General features: G+C 37.4%; 1 protein-coding gene across 2 annotated transcripts in view; it reads right to left on the minus strand.

Annotated features, from left to right (window-relative positions):
* Nucleotides 1-1,046: 1,046 nt before the first annotated feature.
* The window catches only part of rxfp1 (relaxin family peptide receptor 1), a 72,239-nt gene continuing 50,412 nt past the window's right edge, over nucleotides 1,047-22,873 (minus strand). The window contains exons 5-18 of one of the 2 annotated variants that reach the window (XM_042492897.2): nucleotides 22,408-22,479; nucleotides 21,442-21,513; nucleotides 19,817-19,888; nucleotides 19,474-19,545; nucleotides 19,204-19,272; nucleotides 18,978-19,049; nucleotides 18,689-18,760; nucleotides 15,798-15,869; nucleotides 13,864-13,935; nucleotides 13,283-13,354; nucleotides 11,554-11,783; nucleotides 6,128-6,538; nucleotides 4,983-5,201; nucleotides 1,047-3,215 (exon numbers count right to left, since the gene is read on the minus strand). In XM_042492897.2, coding sequence (XP_042348831.2) covers nucleotides 2,821-3,215; nucleotides 4,983-5,201; nucleotides 6,128-6,538; nucleotides 11,554-11,783; nucleotides 13,283-13,354; nucleotides 13,864-13,935; nucleotides 15,798-15,869; nucleotides 18,689-18,760; nucleotides 18,978-19,049; nucleotides 19,204-19,272; nucleotides 19,474-19,545; nucleotides 19,817-19,888; nucleotides 21,442-21,513; nucleotides 22,408-22,479 — 1,972 coding nt within the window. In that variant the 3' untranslated portion in view covers nucleotides 1,047-2,820. The remainder of the gene's footprint in view (nucleotides 3,216-4,982; nucleotides 5,202-6,127; nucleotides 6,539-11,553; nucleotides 11,784-13,282; nucleotides 13,355-13,863; nucleotides 13,936-15,797; nucleotides 15,870-18,688; nucleotides 18,761-18,977; nucleotides 19,050-19,203; nucleotides 19,273-19,473; nucleotides 19,546-19,816; nucleotides 19,889-21,441; nucleotides 21,514-22,407; nucleotides 22,480-22,873) is intronic. The other variant, XM_088080827.1, reaches the window with a different exon arrangement.

The raw sequence follows: 22,873 nt of genomic DNA on the forward strand, positions 1-22,873 counted from the left end.
TTAATTTGCTTTGCTTGGGGGCCACGCTTGCAAAATGACTGGAGGCCAGGGGCCTCTCAAAGCAGCCCCATACATTTTTTTATTGATTTTGAACATTTCAAGGATTTTAGCATAATTCTAGGATTTTAGAGTGTTTTTTGAATGTTAAGATATTCCTAAGATTTTAGGTAATTTGCAGAATTTAAGATATTCCTTGGATTCAGATGTTTCTAGGATTTTAGGACTCTACTAGGATTGAAGGACGTTTCTAGGATTTTAGCAAGTTTCTGGGAATTTAGGACATTTTGACGACTTTTGGAAATATCTCTGACTTTTAGATATTTCCAGGACTTCAGTCACAGCAGCCTCACATGTGTTTCTAAGGTTTTCGGACATTTCTAGGAATTTAGGACGTTTTCAGGATATTAAATTAAATCAGTAATTTTCCAATAGTAATGTATGCAACTATTTTATCTGACCGCTCTTTAAGAAATGGGAGATTTTTTAAAGGAAAAAGCACACATATTACATAATTTATTATAGCCAGAAACTGTAAAAACAGAAATTATCTCTGGATTTTTAAAATTTCAGACATCCTTGAGCACATTATATGTGACGAACGCTTCTGTCAGTAAAAAAAACATGACTAAATCTGAACTCAAAATAGTGGTATTTCATCCAAATGCTTTATTTCGCATGTCTCATTAAATAGGGCCAAAAATAGCTAGCCAGCATGCACAGCAGGAGAGGAAAAGCGGGGCTTTTTTCAGTTTTGTCCTAAACTCTTAACTTTCAAACATCGAAAGGTAAGTTTTTAAAATCTAATAACTAATTTTTGGTGGTGGAAGGGTCATGCCAAGGGTCAAAATATTTGTAGCCTCAGAAGAATAAAAAAAGAAAACAGAAAAAAAACAAACTGAACTTTTTTACATGTATTTTTTTAATTATCACTTTGACTTATTCAATATTTTTTAATTTGTCAGTTATTATTTAATTTGTTTTATTTTTTAACTAATAAGATAAATAACCAATAAAATGTAATAAATAAGTCAACAAGCCGATTTGGGGCACAGATATATTTACTGTCCACAATTCAAGAAAAACAAAAATACAATAAATATTGTAAGACACAAGTCAATACAACAAATTAAATAACATGTTTAAGAACATTTCCCTCCCATCAATATATAAAGCCTGCAGACATTATCGATATATCAAGAAAACCACTGGCTTCTTTTTCTTTTCAGCGTGAACGGGGATGTAAACACAAATGGCATGTACAATGTATTCACATGCCATAGATGTAACTCATTTATTCTCTTATGGCACATTTGCTGTACATTCATACATTTACAGTGTCTGAAAAGGTTAATTTCCACAGGAATCAGTAGTTATTTGAATAAAGTATGCACAGACGAGTTTATGATGTCCTCACTGTACAGATCTGAGTGTAAAAAATGTGTCCTGTAGCGTAGCGGTCGACTGAGTCCAGGTTCAAACCCCCAGACCAGCTGGAGGATTTTCTTCTGCCCAAGTGAAGTACATTCTTGGTTGAACATACTGAACACATCTCATACATTACATTCAATATTTCCATAAGATATTTTTTGGTGGCACAGGCAACACAGAAACACTTTTAATGGACTAAAGACCAAACACAGAATAAAAAAGTAGGCATTTAATTCCTCCTCAGCAGACTGAATAAATGCTAAAATTCAAATTACCTTGATTTAAACATGTTCTTTGCAGCAAATACGGTACAGGAGATTGAAGTGGCACAGTGCAACATAAAATGTATTCTGAAGTGCCTATTCACTTGAAAAGTGAAAGGCATAAAACAGGGCTGAATCACCCCATCAAGTTCTTCATTAGAAGTGTCTATAATGATTTAAGTGTAAAAAAATAACAAACTTGAATATAATCTTCATTCTGTTCATGTATTATTTTCTGTCAAATTGCTCACAGTTACCTGAATTCTGATGCTTCAGAGACTTTAGTTGCGCATTTTTGAGTTATGGCTGAGTGTCCCCATAAGACAGGCCAGAGTAAGACAATCAAAACTACTATGAACTTACTGCAAAGTTCAAAACAAATGCAAGTTGTGGTCCTTTTCTGATTAACGTCAGATAAATTGTGAGCAGCATAATGAGCTACGTTAAGTGCATGTTTAGCATGATAACACTCTGTAGTTTAATTTAGCCACTTGTTGGCAGCCGCCTTTATTAAGACACGTAAAGGCTTCAAAATTTACGAGTGCTGTATTTACCGAAGTATTTTATGTCATAGAGCAAAATGTGAAAGTATCTGTTAACCACAGACTTCATTTTAGGCCTCTAACCAAAAACCCATTCAAAAAACCCAGTGATTTTGAGATTGGTGCTAAAATACTAACTAATTTCCATGTTTTAAGACTCTTTCCTGCAGCACTCTATAGGAGCTGAAGTTATTGGATTCCAACATATTATCTTGTCTTATCATTGTTTGAAATTATACATTTTTTCCTTGCCAATAATATAGTAGATTAATATTCAGCTCAGAATATGGACAGAAATCCGATCTTTCAGAAAGACGCCCTCTTACACTGACATTAAGTCTTCATTAGAGGAGCTGTACTGCTGCATAAGGGATTTTTGCAGCAACTTCATCCATTGCCGTGATGGCTGCTGCTTGGCCAAGACATGCACACGGTGGGATTTTCAAAAAAACTAATGAATTTTTACCCACAAAGGAGAAATCTGGGGAAGGTCAAGGACTGTCCCTTTGAAAAGTGTTGGCAGAGATGAATGAGCCTGGATCACATGTAATCTGCTGAGATGCCTCTTTGATGAAAACACAAAGAGATCATTTGTTTGTGCATGTGTGGGAGGTTGTTTGTTTCTTTGAGCACACCGACAGCGCTAAATGTTGCTTCTGTAGCTGCTGTGTGGACGAGTTAATGTCATTGTATCCCTCGTTGGTATTTTCCACAGGGGTGAGCTTCGCTATCGTGCCTGTTGCTTGCGGTGGATGCCCCGCGGCGAGGCCGTGGCTGTTCTCCTGCAGGGGCCACATTTCCTGCCAGGTAAGTGACCTATGATGAGCTGGGTGACCGCTGAGCAGAGGCCGCCTCTGCCTGTAGTTGGCCCATACCTGCAGAATGGTCTCTTTAAAAGGCCGTGTGGTCAGCGTGTAGAGGATGGGGTTAAGGGCGCTGTTAATGGGGAGAATAAATATGACCACCCAGGAGCTGATGGTGCCTGCAGAGAGAGAAAAGACACAGAGATGCAGACATAAAACAACAGCTAATCTAAATGTTACATTGTTGAACATCATGAGTTGGAAGAATACTTCAGCATAAAATCCCTTTATTAAATCCATTTAATAATTTATGAAAGTGGTTTTTATCCCACCAGGGGAGCTAATTAGGGGGACTACAGCTCACCAGATTGTGCCTATAATAGAATCTACACAACACTAAGGGGTCATTTGGGTATCCAGTGCAAACTAAGGTGACTACAATTCAATGACCTTTATACAGTAATGAATACCTTTTGAAAAACTGTTTCAACCTCTATGGAAATATCTGCTAGACTACACTGAAATTTAATAGCATACAATGCAAAACTTTAAGGGTATGCTATGCAGGATTTTCCTAAAACAGTTCTAGGGGCTCCCTGACAGGGTGCTCCCCCAATAACCACATACTTTGTAGAGCTTTATTTAGTAGAAATGCTAAAGCAGAGTAGTGTAAGCCAGCCGTTGGTTGGTATAGAAGTCACTCACACTTTGACAGGGCAAAATAATGTTGTATTCCCACTGTTGCATATAAGCTCAGCAATGCATGGACTTAGCTGTCTTTTTTTTGGTCTTTTTTGTCCATGTTTTCTTCAGTTTTTGTTCCTATTGTTTACATGTCAATGCGTGCCTCCACGAACCATCCAAATCGTGCTTGTATAGCATGAAATCTTGAGTTTTTGATTTTTGGTTTTATCTAATGATTTTATGATTTTAAGCGCTTAATTTGAGTTTTAAACAGTTTTTAAATATCCTTCCATGCTGAATTGCCTTACTGTCCTAATTGATGCTCATTCTGTCTGTTCTCATGTAAAGCACTTTGTGCTGCATTTCATGCATGAAAGGTGCTATATAAATACATTTTATTATCATTAATATTATTATTATTATTATTATTATTGTTTGCACACACCTGACCACACCCTCTGTTCCCGATTTCTGACATTAAATGATGACCAGAAAAGTGTTTTTACAGAACACTGTGGTGTCGCAGTTAAATTGACCATTTGGATATAAAATGTCATTTTATTCACTATTTTCTGTTTTTATTAAAAATATTTTAATTAGAAATTTTGTGAAATGTTGCCACAATTTGTGCATGAATTCTAAATTCTTCTCCTTGAGTCCATGAGTTGAAGTGGACGTCTGCAGAAAATTTGAAGAAATTTCCTTGAGGTGTTCTTGAGATATTGCGTTTACAAGAATGAGACACATGAAAGATCACAGTGATCTTGACCTTTGACCTCTGACCACTAAATTCTAATCTGTTCATTGCTGAGTCCCAGTGAATGTTTGTGCCAAATTTGAAGAAATTTCCTCAAGGCATTCCTGAGATATTGCGTTCAGGAGAATGGGACTTACGGAAATAGAAGGACAACCAGAAACCTGAGTAAGACTGAATCTGAGGTTGGCTTTCCCTTTCTCTTTGGTTGGCAATACTGTTTACAAACAGTAACTGATAATTTATGCATAGTTTACCTTTTAAGAAACACTCTTGAGCACTCATCTCCCTGTAAGCGTGGAAGTTTGCTGTAAACGTAAATATCTGTCGCTGTGGAATTCAGCAGCTTTGAATTTCATCACCCTACAGCTGCAGTTCCTGTGCAAAAGAGCAAGCTGCAAATTTTTAAGAACCACACTGCTTGCCTACTAACTGGTCATATTTGATACTCAAAATATAGACTTTCAGAGGAATATTCCTTTAAATGGTTATAGCACTTCTACTGTACCGGGAATCTCCACCTGCAGCAGCGACAGGATCTTGAGGATGAAAATGGGGATCCAGCAGAGGGAGTCGGTGATGACGATGGAGAAGAACCTTTTGGCGATGGTCACCTCTTTCTTGATGTGGTTGCTGTATTTGGTGGTCTGAGTCCCTGTTCTCTGGATGTTATAGAACATGCTGGCATAGGATAAGACAATGATGAGGAATGCCACCAAGTTCAGACCTGCAGAGAGATATCTGGTTAATTTGTGGACTGAAATGCAGTTGCAATAGCTCATACTGTGGAAGTGCGATTGTAACAAAGCTATGCATCAAAATGCAAAAAAAAAAAGTAAACCATAGACTGCATTAAGGACCATGGTTAACTATGATAATTCTAATGCTAATTTTTGCTACCAAGAAAACCCTTAAAACCAATAAACAAAGTGTAAATGTAAAATGTATGTACTCGAAAAATTTAACACAGGACTTCTTAGTACAACCAGGTGAACAAGAAAGTTTTTGGAGACTAAAATGTTAGATTTAACTTTCATGAACTGAAACTAGCCTACCCCGAAGTAGCAATGCTACGCCTATACTTTGTGAATCTGGCAGTACACCATAGACTGTATGCAAAGGAAGACGGCGTCACAGCTCCAAAAAACTGAAGTCAAAACATCTCGATCATCTCCTGTTGCAGTATAGGTCATAAACCCCGCCCCCTTCATGTTAGCAAATGGGACTAAAAACTCAAAGCACACATCAAATACATTTTTTTCTACAAACATAGTTTCTGTGATTTAAGGTGGTTCTTATTAACCTGATGTATGATCAAGTGTTCATTTTTCTTTTAAGTTTTTCATTTTTAATTTCTTATATGCTGCTATAAAAAGGGGATGTGTCTTCATGATTGACAGCTTTTTGTACCAGGCTACAAAGTTTGTCATTATAATATATAGCAATCTATGAAAATTGACTTGCTTTTGGAACCAGCCTCTAGTTGTGATTCGAGGAACTGCAGTTTTTGGTGACCCAAAAGTTGCAGCTGTAAATAAATACGAATATGCTCTAAATAATGAGACTGCTTTCACAGCTAATGTTAAAGAGTAAGTGACTGTAGAAAACAACAAGAAAACACAAGAAATGACTGTAGCAAGAACAAATACCTACCCAGGAAAATGACGATGGAGTAAACATGAGCCCAAAGTGTCTCTGGCTGCTCTGAGTGCAGCGGGAAACAAACTCCATTGGTCCCATAGAAGTTGCGAAATAATCCCTTGCAGGCCAGTGGCAGAAGGGCCACAATGAAGCCGAACACCCATATCCCGAGGAGGATGGTGACAGTTCGTCGCCAGCCAGGCGTCAAGTACTTAAAGGGATAGACAATGCAGATGTATTTCTCCAGTGTGAGGTAAGTGAGGAGAAGGACAGATACCTCCGTGGACAGCATGGCCAAAGAGCCAATGACCTGACACTGACTGCTGTCCATCCAGGCCTGAGCGTGCCGGTTGTACTCGCCGCGGAACTTCAGATCATACGCGCCGATCATGAAGAGGTAGATGCCCATCAGTCCGTCTGCACCTGCAGGGAAGGAGAGCTGTAGTTTACAACATGTTCATTAGATTTATTTATTTGAACATCTAATAAAAACAACACTCCTGTTTAATAAAGCAGGTCTTCTTTGAGGAGAAAAGTGTCACATTTAGGCAGATTTGGTGGCGTCTAGTGTTGGGGATTGCAGATTGCAATTACCTGAAACTTCCCCCTGTTAGGATTCCTACAGTGTTCATTGTTAAGGAGGTTTTTACTGGGAGACAAATGATCTGCAGAAGTCTCTTTCACTCAAAAACAAACAAACCCAGGGATTTAAAACAGTGAAAACTTAGAGGCAGTTTCATGTTATAGATCAGTATTTCTTTGACGATGTTTGGCATTGACAGGTGGCTTGTCCATCATGTGTTTTTGTGAACTTTTTTTTGATCTAGACATTCAAGGAGTTTTGACCAAGACCCGAAATATCTGCAGAGATCTCCCCACATCTCCACAACAGACCCTCTTGATTATTTAGACCAGCAAAAACACTGAATAAAGTGGTTTCACGTCACAAATCAGCGTTTCTCCAACACTGTTTGGCATGTTGGTGCAGGTAGCTTGTAATCACCTGCTAACCATGTTTATCTGATAACTAAGATCCAGATGTTACAGAAGTTTTCTACTGGCAGTTCTCGCAAATGCTAGATGTGCCAGCCACCACAAAGACCATCACCAGCAATGTCAGGAAAAAATAAGAATAAAAATTGTAGGTTAGACCAGCCAGCTGTGGCCCATTTGATGTTGGGACAGCCCATCTGATCAGCAGTTACACGTTCCCAAAACTGTCTATGGCCTATTATAAAGCAGGTGCAGTTGTACTGGCAGTCGTCACCTCCCCCCGCCCCTTCAAGAGGATCGGCCCATCGTGTAATGTCAGAAGCCGAGCAGAAGAGGTCAAATAGGAAATAAATAAAATCAAGACAGTGAGAGCAGAGTAACAGGATGTAAATACAGATTAGACGGATGAAGGAGGTAAAAAAGAAAAGGTGAAGCAGGAAATTTCAGAAACAAAAAGAAAAAGCACCCAAGGCTGATGCAGCAAAGTGTCTCTAACAGCAGCGGCAACGATAACGCCACAGCATTAACTGAAGAGGAGGAAAGAAGGAAAATGCCAGGGGTGAATTTTGTTCCCAGTCTGACCCCACACACTGCACCTTTGAAGCAGTTCTCAAAGGGAGCCGCAATGCCAAGTCTGAGAATGAATACAGAATGAAACCAGAAAAAGATATGGCCCTATATGTGAAGCCTGCTGTCTATGATATGGAAATGTTTGATAATAAGCAGCAGACAGATGCCACTCAGCCCTCCATTTCCGTTATTTCACTGTTGCGATCAATATACTGTGCTTTGTTGTCAAGAAAGACGCAAAGAAAATATGCACAAGACCTAAACATAACTCTGGTCTAGAACGCCTCTTTACATTCTGAATATAGAAAATATAGCTGCATATGAAATAGGCATGACACCATCATTTCAATTTTGGTTCGGCTGAAGTAATTCTGGTCTTTTATTTACAGAAGTTAATTCTGTTTGCCATCATTTGATGATTTCCAACTGGAAGTCCTGCTAAAATATATAAGACTGAAATCATGCTGTGGGCAGGCGACCAGAGAGCCTAGTTGATTATGACATTTTTAAAATATTTTTTAAAAACATTTTCAATGATGTGATATGTTATTATTTACCTGAGACAGCTTGTGTTTATTACAAGCGGCACATGTGGGTATGTTGCCCAAATCATGTGAAAATGAAACATGATTTGCTTTCCATCATATTTATTTTGCCCTGTGGATTGTGTGGACCAAAACATTGCTCCTTAAGGACGCTGGTATTAGCTGACTGCAGGGAGATGGAGAGACATCGACTGCTGAGTGAACTAGATGGACTTTTAACAAGAGACAGCGGAGCACAAGCTTGTCTAAACAGCAATGGTCTTTCATTTCAAGGCAATATAGAGGCAATCAAGTCAGGCAGGAGATTTTCAGCTCTGCCACCCGTTTTGCCTCCTATGTTTTATGGATTCTATTCATCTCAATAGGAAATGCATTCACAGCTATGAAATTAGATAGTGACTCCATCTGCATCCTAAACTGATGTGATACAACTCCGTTCTAACTCTTTTAAGGTATTTTAAAATTGATGCTTGATATGCCATGGCAATTACTGAATTTAGCTCTCACCGCCACTATCAAGTAGATTTTTTATAACCCTTTAACGAGTGGACCGTCATCAGTTTTCTTGTGCTTCATTCAGACGCCTTTCAAAAGCTTGAAAACCTCTGAAACCTGAAACAAAATATTGGTTTCTTTTCAAAACACCTGGGGGAAAAAGGCAATGAGCAACATCGCATAAGGTGCCCTGCAAACTGCAAGAAATTGGGAAAAGATGTGAAGAAAATGACCTAACAATCTGTTGTTTGTTCATTTGTTGGTTTTTTTTGTGTTTTAAAAAATATAGGGGGCATTTTCAGAAAAGTGATACTACTATTTACATGTTTAGAATCATTTCATGGAAATATGTACATGTTTTTGTATATTCGCACTTTTTTCAGCTCATTCCTTTTCATTTTATTCTTGTTTTTTTTTTTATCTATTTGTGCTAATTTTCAGGTTGATTTATACACTTATTTATTTTACAAATTTCATGCTAATTTTGAAAAATTTCTTGTCAAGTTGCTCATTTCTCTCTCCCAAAGTTTTTTAATCAATTAATTAATTTATTTATTTTTAACAATAACAATTTGCTCAGCTTTTAAAGGGTTAAATAGTGTTTTTGGTCATTATATTCTTCTGAACAACCTTTGGACTGTGATGTTACACGTAACAGGCCTGGGCCAACAATGACCTTTCAATGACCGATTAATCCAGACTTAACACATGATAGTAGCGAAGCAAAGTTAGTTTTTTACTATTTTAGAAAGGGAGGCCTTTTTATATTTATTATGTATTTAAATGTTGACTTTAATATATTTTTTATCATTATCTTTTTATTTGTGCTTTAGAAAATAAAAGATACAAAAATGATACTTCCCCATGGAAGCATACAAGAAAAACAATGTTGCCTTCATAAATTCATTGTAACAAGGAGTGAATAATTGATATGTAAGTATTCCTTTAAATCCTGTTCTGGTTCAAACTTCATTTGCATGTCACTAAGACCTCCTTTCCCCTCATTTAATAACTGGATTAAAAGCAACATTCAGACACATTAAGCTTGCACAGTGAGACATAGTCCATTGTTGTTAAAAAAACTAATTAAACTATTTTGATGGCGTTAATTAAGTTCTGTTTTTGTCTGGATCTCAGCCACCAGGAATTAATGTACTACTGAAAATAGTCCCCACAGATATTCTAGTAATAAACTTTTTAAAAGGTTGACACATTAAATACGAAAGTCCCACAATGAGATAATGAATAACATCTGCCATCCTCCGCTTGGATGTCATCCTGGATGTAGCAGGAAGGACAGAGCAGTCATTAAATGTAACACCGCTCTGTATTTCTGAGCTGTTTCATCTCAGCTGCTTTGGGACTTAAAGTAAATCTCAGAGGATCCTTTGGACTTATAAGTTGCCTATATGTTTTGTGGATTTATGTTTTTTTCTCTCTGTGTATTTGGATTAAATTTTACACTACCTGGTTTTTATAGCTACACGATGCATTTAGTGACTTCCAATACCTCTAATTTCCTTTAAAGATAGCTTTTGTTTGCTTTATATTCTCTCCAACAACATATAGTCATGATTCAGTTTCCCCCTGTGACCAATAACATCACTGTGAGACCCAGGCTGTATGTGAAGGAAAATGCATTCGATTTTTAGCAGATGCGACTGTAGCTTTTTTTCAGACCTTGACCTGTGCAGTGTCAGTGCTATCGCTCTTCTTCAGATAATTAACTGTCTTTTCATGCGGACCCACATATCTATCCTAATCTCAAATGCGATACTCCGTGGACAGATAGGATTTATTACCGTTTAACCGTCCATTTAAACCATTGAGCTTCTGTATCTCCTCTAAATTCTGCTTTATTTCCCCTAAGAACAGTCTCCCTGCCGTCACACATGTAAGCTGTAGGACAGCTTACATATCCAAACACTACTCATAGATTTTTACTACAAGCAAATTCATGCACTTTATGTATGGAAGATGAAAAATTACTAAGTTTCAGTCAATAAATAATGGAAATAATTTCATATTTCTTCTTGTATTTCTTTAAACATTTATTTGAATTATTTATACATTCATTTTTCTACAGTATTATTTACTTATTCCTTTTTTTATCTACTTTTTTATATTTATTGATACTCATGTCATTTTTCATCCTCCACAGTTAAGACATTTTGTGTGTACACCACAAAAATAGCATTTGACATTAAAAATACTGTACATGAATATCTATGCATATCTTTTATTATCTTGGTAGATGAGTCAGCAAAAGTACTATAATCAACCGCTGACTGCAATCCTTGAGCAGTTTTTATAAATTATGTCACTTGTCTTGGAGTGAGTAAATCTTTATATCACATTTTGGAATATTCCCAAATTATGGAATATTCCCCCCAATTTGGCTTATTCATGAGGGTGTCTAACATTGCGTGTAATATGAAATCATCACACTTGGAACCAATTTCAAAATTCCTACTCAGTTTGGAGGCCTGTTTACTTCACAAGCAGAAAATTAAAGTATTTTGCAGAATTTGACACTACTGCAATTGTATCTGGCATAAATCCAAAGATTACAGTCAGGTCTATAAACATATTTAAAATGGTAAAAATCAATCTGGGTAAACTGTGGACTTTTGCTCAGGAGGCAAACAACCACCAATTTATCATAATTTCACAAATGTGTGTTTTGAGGCAGCTTATACCACTCCCTCTTTACCTTAGACTTACAAAAAAAGAATAATTGTTGTCATGTATTATATTGTAAGTAATGTTTTTTGAAGGATATTCTATAAATAAAAAGTTAGTATCACTCTTGCCTTTAAATAGGGTGTAACTTACAGCAGAGGGAGATGATGCACATAGCATGGAGTTTGTTCTCAGATCGGATGTACGAGCGCATGCAGATGACGAAGATGTTGCCGAAGCAGGTGGTGGCAGAGACCACCCACACGAAGACCCTCAGCACGATGTTAGCTAGCAGGTCCTCAAAAGACGAGATGCCGTCAGTGTTGGGTTTGCAGCTGCGCACGTGAGGGGCGTAGCCGCAGTACTGGAACTTCTTGAAGTAGCTGCAATATCAGATTCAAAAAGAAAGTAAGTTAAGCAAAATATAAGGGAGCCTTTTTATTTACCTCTGCAAAGTTGGTTTTGTTTTCAACAGCCAAGCACACATACCACCCTCTTTCACATGGTTGTTCTTTTTTTGAAGTGAGGAACAAAGCTGAAACTCTGACTAAAAGCATCTCCAAAAACAAAAGAAAAGTTTGAGTGATTTTGACAGAGGATTTTTAAACTAAGGGCAGCATCTGGTCTGGGGCTTTGGAGGCAGTGAGCTATATCCAAAAAGCTGTTTGGAATAAAATGGAATCATTTCCTCTCTCAAAACTCTTATTCGCCCATTGTTTTGAGATATCTGAGATAAGTGATATTGATTTAAATGCCATTTATGGTGCTCACAGCATCTTAAGGGAAACGCTGCAAATTTTCAACCACCTTTGTGTCATCGAAGTGTGTGAAGTTTGTGCGAATAAACAATGTTCGGCTCCTCCCCTGCGCATCTTATATTACATTATTACCAGCAGCGTTTCAACTTGGCGCTGTTTAGCAGCTTATCATGCTGCTGCGGCGTACCTTAACACTGCGGATGGTTTTGTCCGGGCTTATTCTCAGCTGACATCACCCAGTGGCAAATCATACAGCCGTGAAAGGTGCCGATATCACTGCAAAAGTGGTGGTAATTGACGACTTAAGAATGACAAGGGGCTGCAACATTTATGGCAATCCATCCAAAAGCTGAAGAGATATTTGGGACTACTATCTTTGTGAACCAATCAACCAAGAGGCACATTTCTACCATCTGTAGAGCCACGTCGCCACCTGAAGAGCACCATGTTTCTCCTGGAACACTGTTTCGGTTACTCTGTTGACTTCACACGGCTCAAAGTAAACAGTTTTCTGGAAGTAGTTCTGATGAAAACATTTTACAACTCAATCTGTGTATAATGCACAATGACAGTAACAGGGACAGTGTTTCTGTGAACAGATGTTGCTTTTCAAAAAATGTCAATATCCCTTTTCATCGCTCTGAGACACAATGAATGAATTGTGATCATTGTGTCGGCACAGGAACAGAAACAGACTCAAGATCGGAGGCTGAGTGAGAAATTATGTCTTTTGTAGTTGAGGCGAACTGCCCAATTTAGACTCAAGACATTTTAGATGAGAAAAACAAATGGCATCTTTCTCAAACCCGATTGAAACTCTGCAGAATAAAGAGCTTCGAAGAGATTCAGCGATTGTATTCAAGGCTGACAGGGCAGTCATTTTCTTTTTGTTGCATCTTTTCCAAGAACTGCATGGGTGTATCTTGAGCTGTTTTACCCACAGAGAAGATGGATTAGACTGAGCTTGATTTAATCATCTCCCAGTTGGAAGTGAAGCCTGAGCCTCGATAAGATTAGCTCTGGATTGACCACTACAAAAACATGTGAAAGACCCACAGTCAACATGACGGTCCAGACCAAATGACACGGATTAACAGGACAAGCACAGACACTGGAGTACTTACATATGAGTCAAGTACTTGAGAGGTTCAAACATCCTCCGCTGTATGTTTCCAATTTCAATTCCTTCTATGCTCCTGGAGAATATAAAGACATATTGATTAAGTCGTAGTCATCTGCCACACACTCGCACAGAGACACATGACATTGTATTGATTCACACCTCTCCTACAAAAGGTCCCCAAAAGCACAATAGCTGTTTTCACAAAGGTTTTCCTCACCAAAAAGATTTTTAAGGACAACATGAGAAACATTTTTACCAGCGCAGGACATTTTCTTTCATTTTTTAAAAACAGATTTTGACTTTTGTGTGAGCTCATGTGTGTCTCAAAAAAGAGCACATAACACAATATCTGAATAAAATTGAAAAACCATCATTTAGCACATGCTGAGAGAATAATAAACTTGTCCTAGCTTATCAAGGCACCCCAGTTTTATTATCCAGGTTCATCACTCACTGCGTGTGTGTTTGCTGCTCTTCTGTACCTTCAAGCATATAACAGGAGAGCTCGAATGTCTCTCAACACAAAACAAGCCGAGTTTTCAATTTGCAGGAGTCAGTCAGTGTGCAGCAGGGTATACTTACAATGACTTCAATTTATAGAGCTTGTCAAAGTGGTCAACTTGGAGCTCCATGATGGGGTTGTATGATATATTCCTAGAAGATAAAAATGAGATATTCTCACTTTGACAACATTTAAGTGAATTCAATTTATTATTTACATCATTCTGTGTGTCAAAATGTTATATGCATGTTTCCTTCAACTCCCACAACTGTCTTGTATGACCCTCTGTTGCTTGTCTTAAAGATGTGCCCTTGCAATATTCCTCTTTGACATCTTGTGCCTACTACTTAAAAATTATAATCCTTAAGATTTTCATGAAATCTGACCTTATTTTTAATAATATTTTTGGTCTGCCGTTTGACCTGAAAAAGTCAAATAATGTATTTTCAAGCAGTTATTATAAATTTAAATATTCATTTTTATAGGTGGTGGTTGAGTCTGCCAGTCCTGCATTGGATTAAGATGAATTACCAAAAGCCTGATTAATGGTTTGGTGCTTGTCTCGTTTGCTGGTGTCGCTCCACAGAAATGACGTATTTTCTGAGAAAAAGCGTCGCACAAATTGCACATTTGTGATGTCACAAACAACACCATATTTTGTCCTGCAGTGTGACTGGTCATATTGCTGTCAACACCATGGCGAAAGACGTTTTCAGTCCACACCAACTCAAACCTGCAGCTAATGTCTTTATCCAACACGTTCTCACTCCGAACTCGTCACATGGTGACACTCTGTCAGTGACCTTCTGCGTCAACTTGTGACATTTTAGGTATCCTTGTGTGTCAGCTGTTTACGCATTGGGATGCTGCTATGGTGATGTCAACAAATGCACATGGTGGGATGAAGGTGCGATGGGATTAGGCACCAAAGTCACAAATGGTTAGGTTTAGGCAAAATAGGCACATGGAAGGCACATGGAAAAAACACACACACACACACACACACACACACACACACACACACACACACACACACAGTAGCGAACTCTTGACTCCCACACAAAAGTCAGTTGTTTGTGGGACCCATCCACCTCCCTGTCCATTAGCCTGATATGAGCACTCCCTATCTAACGTGGTTCCTTTTTTACCTGACGCTGTCCTTCAGCCTTTCAGGGGCACACAACCAGTTTCGTTTGGCTGTGTTATCATCTGTCGCAGAAGGTGGCTTTTAGCATCACACTCCTGTGCGAAAGGTCACTGACCGAGCTTCATGGGAGGAGTTCAGAATGAGAACTGGCTGATGTGTCCACAGAAGCAGCCGTCTATCAGCAGCAGCTCCTGAGGAGCTGAGTGGACAGCAGCCGGTCAAACTGCCTTCATTAGCCTGACTGAAAGCTGAACCAAAACACTTTTCATTTCAAAAACTCGTGAAGAAATCAACAGTGTTTGTATTTAATGATTGCTTGATGGCATTTCCCAGCCCACCGTAGTGACTGAGGGGAATCTGCTGCGCACAGTCAGACTGGAAGCAGATCAATCAATATAGATATGGTTAGTTGATTAAAAACATATACATTAGGATAATTGTTTGATTTAAAAAGCTGTTTGTGCAGATCACTTTTCACTAAATGCAACAGAAATTGACTTGGACTGTAAAAAAACTTGTTTTTATCATGGAGATGACTGAAACCTCTCGCTGAAGCATACATTGAAAATGTTGCACTGCTCTATCATTTCTGTGAAGCGAAAGTCACTGTTCAAACTCTTCCCAACATATTAAGTTACCGCTAAGACAAACACAACATCCTCCTGCTGCTTCACATAAAGTGTTCAACTGGGAAAAAACAAGGTGGCTTTTACTGTGAGGCAGCCGCAAGAAAATGCACTCCGATGGTCACAGTGTTTAATCTGGATGAGTGTATTTTCAAAGATAAACCCTGTTATATATTCATGGAATAGTTATTATTGTTTATAGAATTGGACATCTCGATGTGTTTCTGTAAACAGAACTCACAGTTGGAGCAAATCCCCCAGCAAGACGAAGAGATTGGGAGGGATTGCCACCAGTCTGTTGTTGGACAGATCTCTGCGCGCCGGGACAAATCCACATCGGTTCGCCAAAACACAAAAAACAAACACATTTTGATGACTTGGTATCTGACAGATGCAAAGTAGAAAGTAAAAAAAATCTCTTTGATTATTTTAAAGTACAGGAGACAGAATGTATATCATACACACTGAAAAGATAAATTAAATACCTTTGTTTATATGTTTAAAATGTAGTTCACCTTTCTGATGCACCCACATTAGTCACAACATTCAGAGAGCTTTCCAGGAGACAATTTTTCAACCACGCAGCTAAAAACACTGACATCCTATAGAATCTGTTTCTAAGTCTTTCACTTTATAATTTATATATATTTATATAAACATGTTATACCAGCTCCCTGAGAGGAATTCATTTATTTTGACTGTCAGTATGTTTATCGTTTATAAAATGACTCTGAAAGTAATTCAAACTTTATCCTTCTCCACTGTTTTTGTCATGGCTGTGTGGACTCCACCATTTACTTGAGTTAGAACAATTTTTAAAATAACAGTGTTTGCTTGTTATCAAGTTTTTAATTGTTCTTGGATAATAATGGAGCTCTATGGCACATAGAGCCTGATACATCCGGATTTGGCTGCACCTGTTAGTTGGATCAATTGATTGTTGGTTTTGTTCTTTTTACTTTTTTTTGGCATAAAAAATACAGACCATTGCACAAAACTTTAAATTTTCATTTATAAGACAAAGAAATTGCTCCCTAAGTGTGATCTAACACTCATCTGCGTCATTTTAAAAGATAAACAGTTACACTTCTTCATGTGTTTCTTGAGGACAGGTTCAGCGTTCACTGCCTTGCTTTGAAAAGTATGTGAGCTTCTAATACACAGAACATGTGCTTTTATAAAAACGTGGTGTCTGTCTTAAAAACCTTCCCAGACTGTCCTTCAAAGATCCACTGAGGCAAAAAATTCAAAATCAATAAAGAGTTCAGAAGAGACTCATGAGGCTTTTATCAGCTACTAAAGTGTCTGAAAAGAATCCAACAGAAGTGCAGAAAATGAAAGAAACACAGCACTTTGCAAAGATCACAGACATTGTGCAATGCTCAGGAGTGTGACAACGACCTCAAAGTAAAGATCTGCAGCTTCCAACTCTTAACCTTATAAGTCAGTAAAAAGGAACAAGGTCTGCTGAAGTATTCCACAAAGCAAAGCACTGATACGAGCATTGATGTAAAGTTTAGATTACACCTGGATGTCTCACATTTCTACCATAGCAATGCTTTTTTCTGATACGAAGCCAACCATTCACGTAAAATATCTAAGGAATGAGACTGAGGGGAAAATCTGTAAAGATTACAACATTTTGGTCAGTTTGCTTCTTTTTTTCCAATTGTCTCTAACCTGAAAGAGCTTGAGTGTCAGCAATTATAACAGCAACAGCAAAAAAAACTCTGTAGATAAGTTCAGAATCTCACTAATTCCTCATTTGTCAAAAAATTTAAACGAATAATAGAAATTCAGTGAAGCGTTTATTTTAAATGTGAGACCATTAGACTCATGTTGAATCTTGAACATGGGGTTAGTTTTTGCTTGCAGCTTTTTGAAATTTTTATGGCCTAGAAATAAGGTTCCTGCGTCTTAAAGCTCACACTCTTTAATAAGTAGGGCTGGCAATACGCTATTATTATCTCGATACTGTGATATTCAACTATATTGTGTTAGATATCCCTGCTGAGTCATTATGTCCACATTACTGATGATTCATTGAAAAAAAAGCCAACTGTAAGATATTGCTAATCGATCATCAGTTTGAACTGTTTGAGAAGTAAACTGAATTTTCGTTTAAAGGCGCAATTCAGTCTTAAACGTCAAAGGCTGTTAAGAGTTGCATCTAGCCTGGATAATCTTAAACTGATACAGCCGTTGAAAAGACACACAGGCTGATTTATTTAAATTCTTTTGGCACTTTAATTTTGTTGACAGTTTATGTTTGCTATTGTACTTTTGGAGGAACAATTTCTTTCATAAATATTATGAATATATCATAAATTTCTAATTTCTTTCATAAATTATAACATATTATTATAACAAACATTATAACAATTATAACATAAATTACTACATTTGTGTAGCATCACTCTGTGTTGTTGTGATTGTGGGGTCCATTTATCTTTTAAATTAAAATATAAACAGGGATGTAAGACACTGCAATGTTAGCAGCTGAAGTAGGTTTGTGTAGTGGGGACAAAAATGTTATATTAAAGCTCTGCTGACGCATGTGCCCGCAGCAGTCCTCGTACCTCATGCCACCACTTCATAAGCCAGTGTCCCATTCGGGCCACCACGTTTAAAAAAAGTCTGGACTCACCAGTTTTAAAAAGCCCATTATCACAAATCACAATTTACCTCAGAGGGCCTCACAGCATTCGACATCCCTCTGCCCTTGGATCCTCACAGCAGATAAGGACAAACTCCCCAAAAAACCCTTTAATGGGAGCGAAAACCCAACAGCTAAACTATATTAAAATAATCCAAGTCTCACATCTCCACTCCCAAACATGTTGCATTACCTTGCCTTCAGCCCTGTCTGAAGGGGACTGAGAGTGAAAGCACAGATAAGCTTCACTTCTGGTTTTCTTAATGAAAAAGTAAGTAGTTAAAGTGAACGTGACATAAATAACTGGTATATAAACTGTCATTTTGTGGGTGAAATATTCCATGTGTCTGCAAGTGTAACAAATCTTCAAAATGATCCACCTTTAAAAAGCATCACTTCAGCTTCTTTTTGGCACAGTCCTAAAGTTTGTAATATTTTCCACACATTGTTTGCACAATCAAACAAAATGAACTTACAATTCTCCAAGCTTCTGCAGGACTGAGAAAGCCTGTTCGTGTATGTGGCTGATCCTGTTCTGCTGCAAAACACTGGAGAAAGGAGGCAAATAAAATATATACACACAACTTCTTTACTTTTTGACTTTCTTAATCACACCTAATAAACTGCCAGCACTGATTCCATGCGCAAGCTAATAATATGTTGAGAAACTGAGGCTCATTTGGATGCATCACGAAAATAAAGTCAAAATTTAAGAGCGAAAACTTTTTCTTTGCCATGGATTCAATTATGTAAATGTATACTCACAGGACTGTCAGCATAGTGCATGAGCAGAATGAGACATTTCCAATAGTTTCAATTAGATTTCCCTCCAAATCTCTGCAAGACCACATTACAAAATGCACACACAAAGAGGAGATATCAGTCACACACCACACAAACACACACCCACACACACAGACAGGAGAAACTCATCAAAAGAAATGTCGCATTTATTACAAGACAGCTTCTGATTTCCTGACATCCTACTTACAGCCAGTTCAATCTTGGCATTTCCCGGCAGATGTCATCCAGCTTTGTCAAAGAGTTGTTCAACAAAACCCTGTCAATCAGCGAGACACAATAAAACAAAATGTAGTGCATTTTCATCAAGTGCTCAAAGCAAAAACACTTCTTCAGTTTGAGGATTTCAACAAAAGATCTTAAAACCACAACATTTGATGTTTTGAGAAGACATTGCATCAAAGGAAAACAGGAAATGAGCTCTGGCCGATGCAGCTTCAAGTATAAAATAAAAACTCACAGCAAAACGAGAGAGTTCAGTCCTGAGAAGGTCATGGGGGATATTTGATGGATATTGTTATTTTCTAGGATCCTACAACAGAGAACAGAATACAGTTTCAGCGTTATTTGCAGAATATGAGCGCAGAGAAAACTTATGAGATATGTATGATTTATTTGCAATTAAAACAACGCAAGTAAAAGAGAACAAATTTATTTATCACACAGCTGGACTTCTCTGTAAAGGGCAAATCAATATCTACAGAGAGTAAAACTAAACCTAATCTACTATGCATGAAGGCTTTTATATTTTATCTTTCATTTCATCTGCTGCAGAATTTTCGGTCAGTAGAGAATAGACATACAACCACTCCAGCTTGTGCAGATCCTGGAACACCCCCGGCATCAGCACTGATATCTTGTTATAGCTCAGATATCTAAGAGAGGAAAGAAGGTTACCTGAAGAGGATGTTGGATAAACTAAGAGGAAAACTTGAAACATTCTGTTTTTATTGCATAGTTAAGTAGTATACAGTAAATTTCTAGTATCATAATTGCATTTTATAGTTTACACTTCTCCTATAATGTATGTGCATAATAAATCAAGCTTCTTCTATTATTTTTGTTGCATTAGATGCAATACAGTTATACTTACATTTATTTTCAGTGATTATATATGAAACTATCCTGTTTATACTGAATATCTAAAAATCTTTTCATATAATATTAAGCCAATACATACTGAAATATTACATATAGTAATGCAGCGGGAAGGTTGTTGTTGGCTCATTAAACGGGCTCACAGGCTCCAAGGGTAGGTTTCCATGGTGAATTATTTTTGAAAATAAGATTGATTTATTAAAACTTTGGCATCTTAAAGGGGGCATATTATTCTTATTTTCTTTCATTTATATCATGAGTTATAGTGTCGGATATTGAGTTTCAAATAATTAAGTAAATTTACATGGAGGTAATCCACATGAGCAAAAACCTTGGACTTTAGACCAATCTGTTTACACTATGTAGTCCACACTGCTACATCTAGCTACATGCTAACGTTGGGAAAACATATTATCTTGGTTGCCAACGTTGTAAATTTGATTGCGGATCATATTCCTGCTGGAACATGTCCAGCTGTGTTTAGAAGCTTTTGTTGGTGATCTTTAGCTACAGAAATCGCCACTATACTCCATTACAGTCATTTTCCCATTACAAGTACGCTGCTATATGTAGCTACATGCTAACTCACGAAAAAAATGTAAAATTGGTTGCCAACATCGTAAATTTCTCCCCGATTTCGGATCATATTCCTCCTGGAATGTGTGTATGGCTTTTACTGGTGATTTTTCACGGCAAAAAGTGGCACTATTTTCTGTTTCAGTCATTCCCTGGCTGAAACAGAGTACCCCAGGAACGAGCACCAGAACCCAGAAATAACATTTTTCCAATCCTAGTTCCCTTATCTTAAAGTCAACCGTTTTGTAAAATGGGTTTTTGGTTGGGTGCCTTACATTTTTCCCTACCATGTAAAATAAGTCATTTAATACCTCAAATGTGAGTTCTGAGGCATTTATACATCTTAAAAAAACTATTAAAACAAATTTAGTGTCATTAAGAACATCTTCCCCAATTCACTGTCAATGGAGCCGCTCCAGACTTAAAAAGTTGGTGACATCACAAATTTAGGAGTCGTTCATCTTTAATAATATTTCAGAATACTTGTTTCTATGGTAAAACATTCAGCTCTGACATTTTAAAGAAATTTATTGTACATATTTTTTGTATTCTATGTCTATTGACTTTTGTAGCTCTTTTTATATATTTACTCTTACTGTGTTTATTTCTTGCAGCTACACACCAAAGTAATTTTCTTGTATGTTAAAACCTACTTGACAATAAACTGGATTCTGATTCTGTGACACCACTAAGTACAGCCTATACAAGTGCTTCATTACTTATTGGTGTGTGTTAAAAAACTGAGAAAACTTACAGTCTTGTTAGATTATACAGCCCTCTGAATGCACCAGGACTGACATCTTGAATTCTGTTGTGCTGGAGATATCTATACAAAAAAAGCACAAAATAATTTGTGAAAATTTTTTATTCAAAATGAACAGCAAGAGAGACAATAAATAACCTTCGAGCCTGTCAGTTTAAAGAAAAAAAAAAAATGATTGGTTGTTAAAGTGAGGAATAAAACTTTGTTTACATGAAAAAAATATTTATAATTAGGGATTTAAGTTTGTTTTAAAAAAAAAAAATTCAGTGTCTGAAATCATCCAATCATGGTCTGCCTAACACCTGGCATCTGTTATGGGACACAGTGAGCTCAACAAGCCTCTACTGACAGCTGTGTTTTGTCTCTGTGTGTATTTTACACACCTGGCAAGTCACTCTAATGTTTATTCATGCATATCTCAGGGAAGTTTTCAATCAGGTCAAACCCTCAGAGCAGCAGGAAGTTGACAGTCTGACACAGCCAAAAGGTTCCTGGCGGAGGTTCAGACCTAATTCTCCAGCCGCCACAGTCAGGGGGACTGTGCGAGGCTGATAAACAACGCGAGCTGGCCTTCAATGAATCAGTTCAGAAGAGTTGAATCAGAGGAGAACAATTGCTTCTGACAGCATTCCCAGCAGCTTTATAGACTTATCAGCTTTGTAGTTGTGAGACTCGTTTGTTGTATTTGTCACTCAAAGGCTGGTCATTATCCCGGCTCTTTGGTGTCTCATGAAGGCATTATGTTTTACTTAATGAACAGCTTAGGCACACATGCCAATAACACTGATTTATCACATATGGGACTTTTCAAAAGCAAGAATGAAGAGTGGATAAAGGACAACTCAACAAAGAAAGAAAAATAAGGTTTGAGGTCATTAAAATGTGGCATAATACTGTTATGTAACAACATAGGGTAAAATAATATGTAACTAATATGCAGTCAATAAGAAGACTCACAGTTTCTGAAGGCTCTGGTAATTGAAGAATGCCTTTGCTTTCAGCTTAAGAAGATGGTTCCTTTGTAGAGACCTGAAGAAGAAAAAGAGGACGAATATAGAGCGAGGTTATCGCCATGAACAATGCTCATCAAGATTCAGTGCTGCTGCATTTCAGCATGTGCATCATTTTCAAATCACATTAAATTTTGTCACTGGCTGTTCTCATTTCATGTTTTTAAATGTTTAAAATACCAACAATATGTACTTTTTCACTTGTAATTATACTTCCAGCGACCTAGTCATTACAGACTGGCCATCTTGGATCCAGAAGTAACACCCTTTTACCCCTGAATGTTGTAGCATATAAAGAACCTTTAAGGTACCAAAAAAAGCAAAGCACAGCAAAGAAAAAAAAAACAAAATTACCTAAAATCAACATAAAAAACACCCTCTTTGCGCTCAGTCAATTATCAGAAAGTTTAATC

Source organism: Plectropomus leopardus, chromosome 8 (genome assembly GCF_026936395.1).
Source record: "Plectropomus leopardus strain MGB_pleo_1.0 chromosome 8, ASM2693639v1, whole genome shotgun sequence".
NCBI lineage: Eukaryota > Metazoa > Chordata > Actinopteri > Perciformes > Serranidae > Plectropomus > Plectropomus leopardus.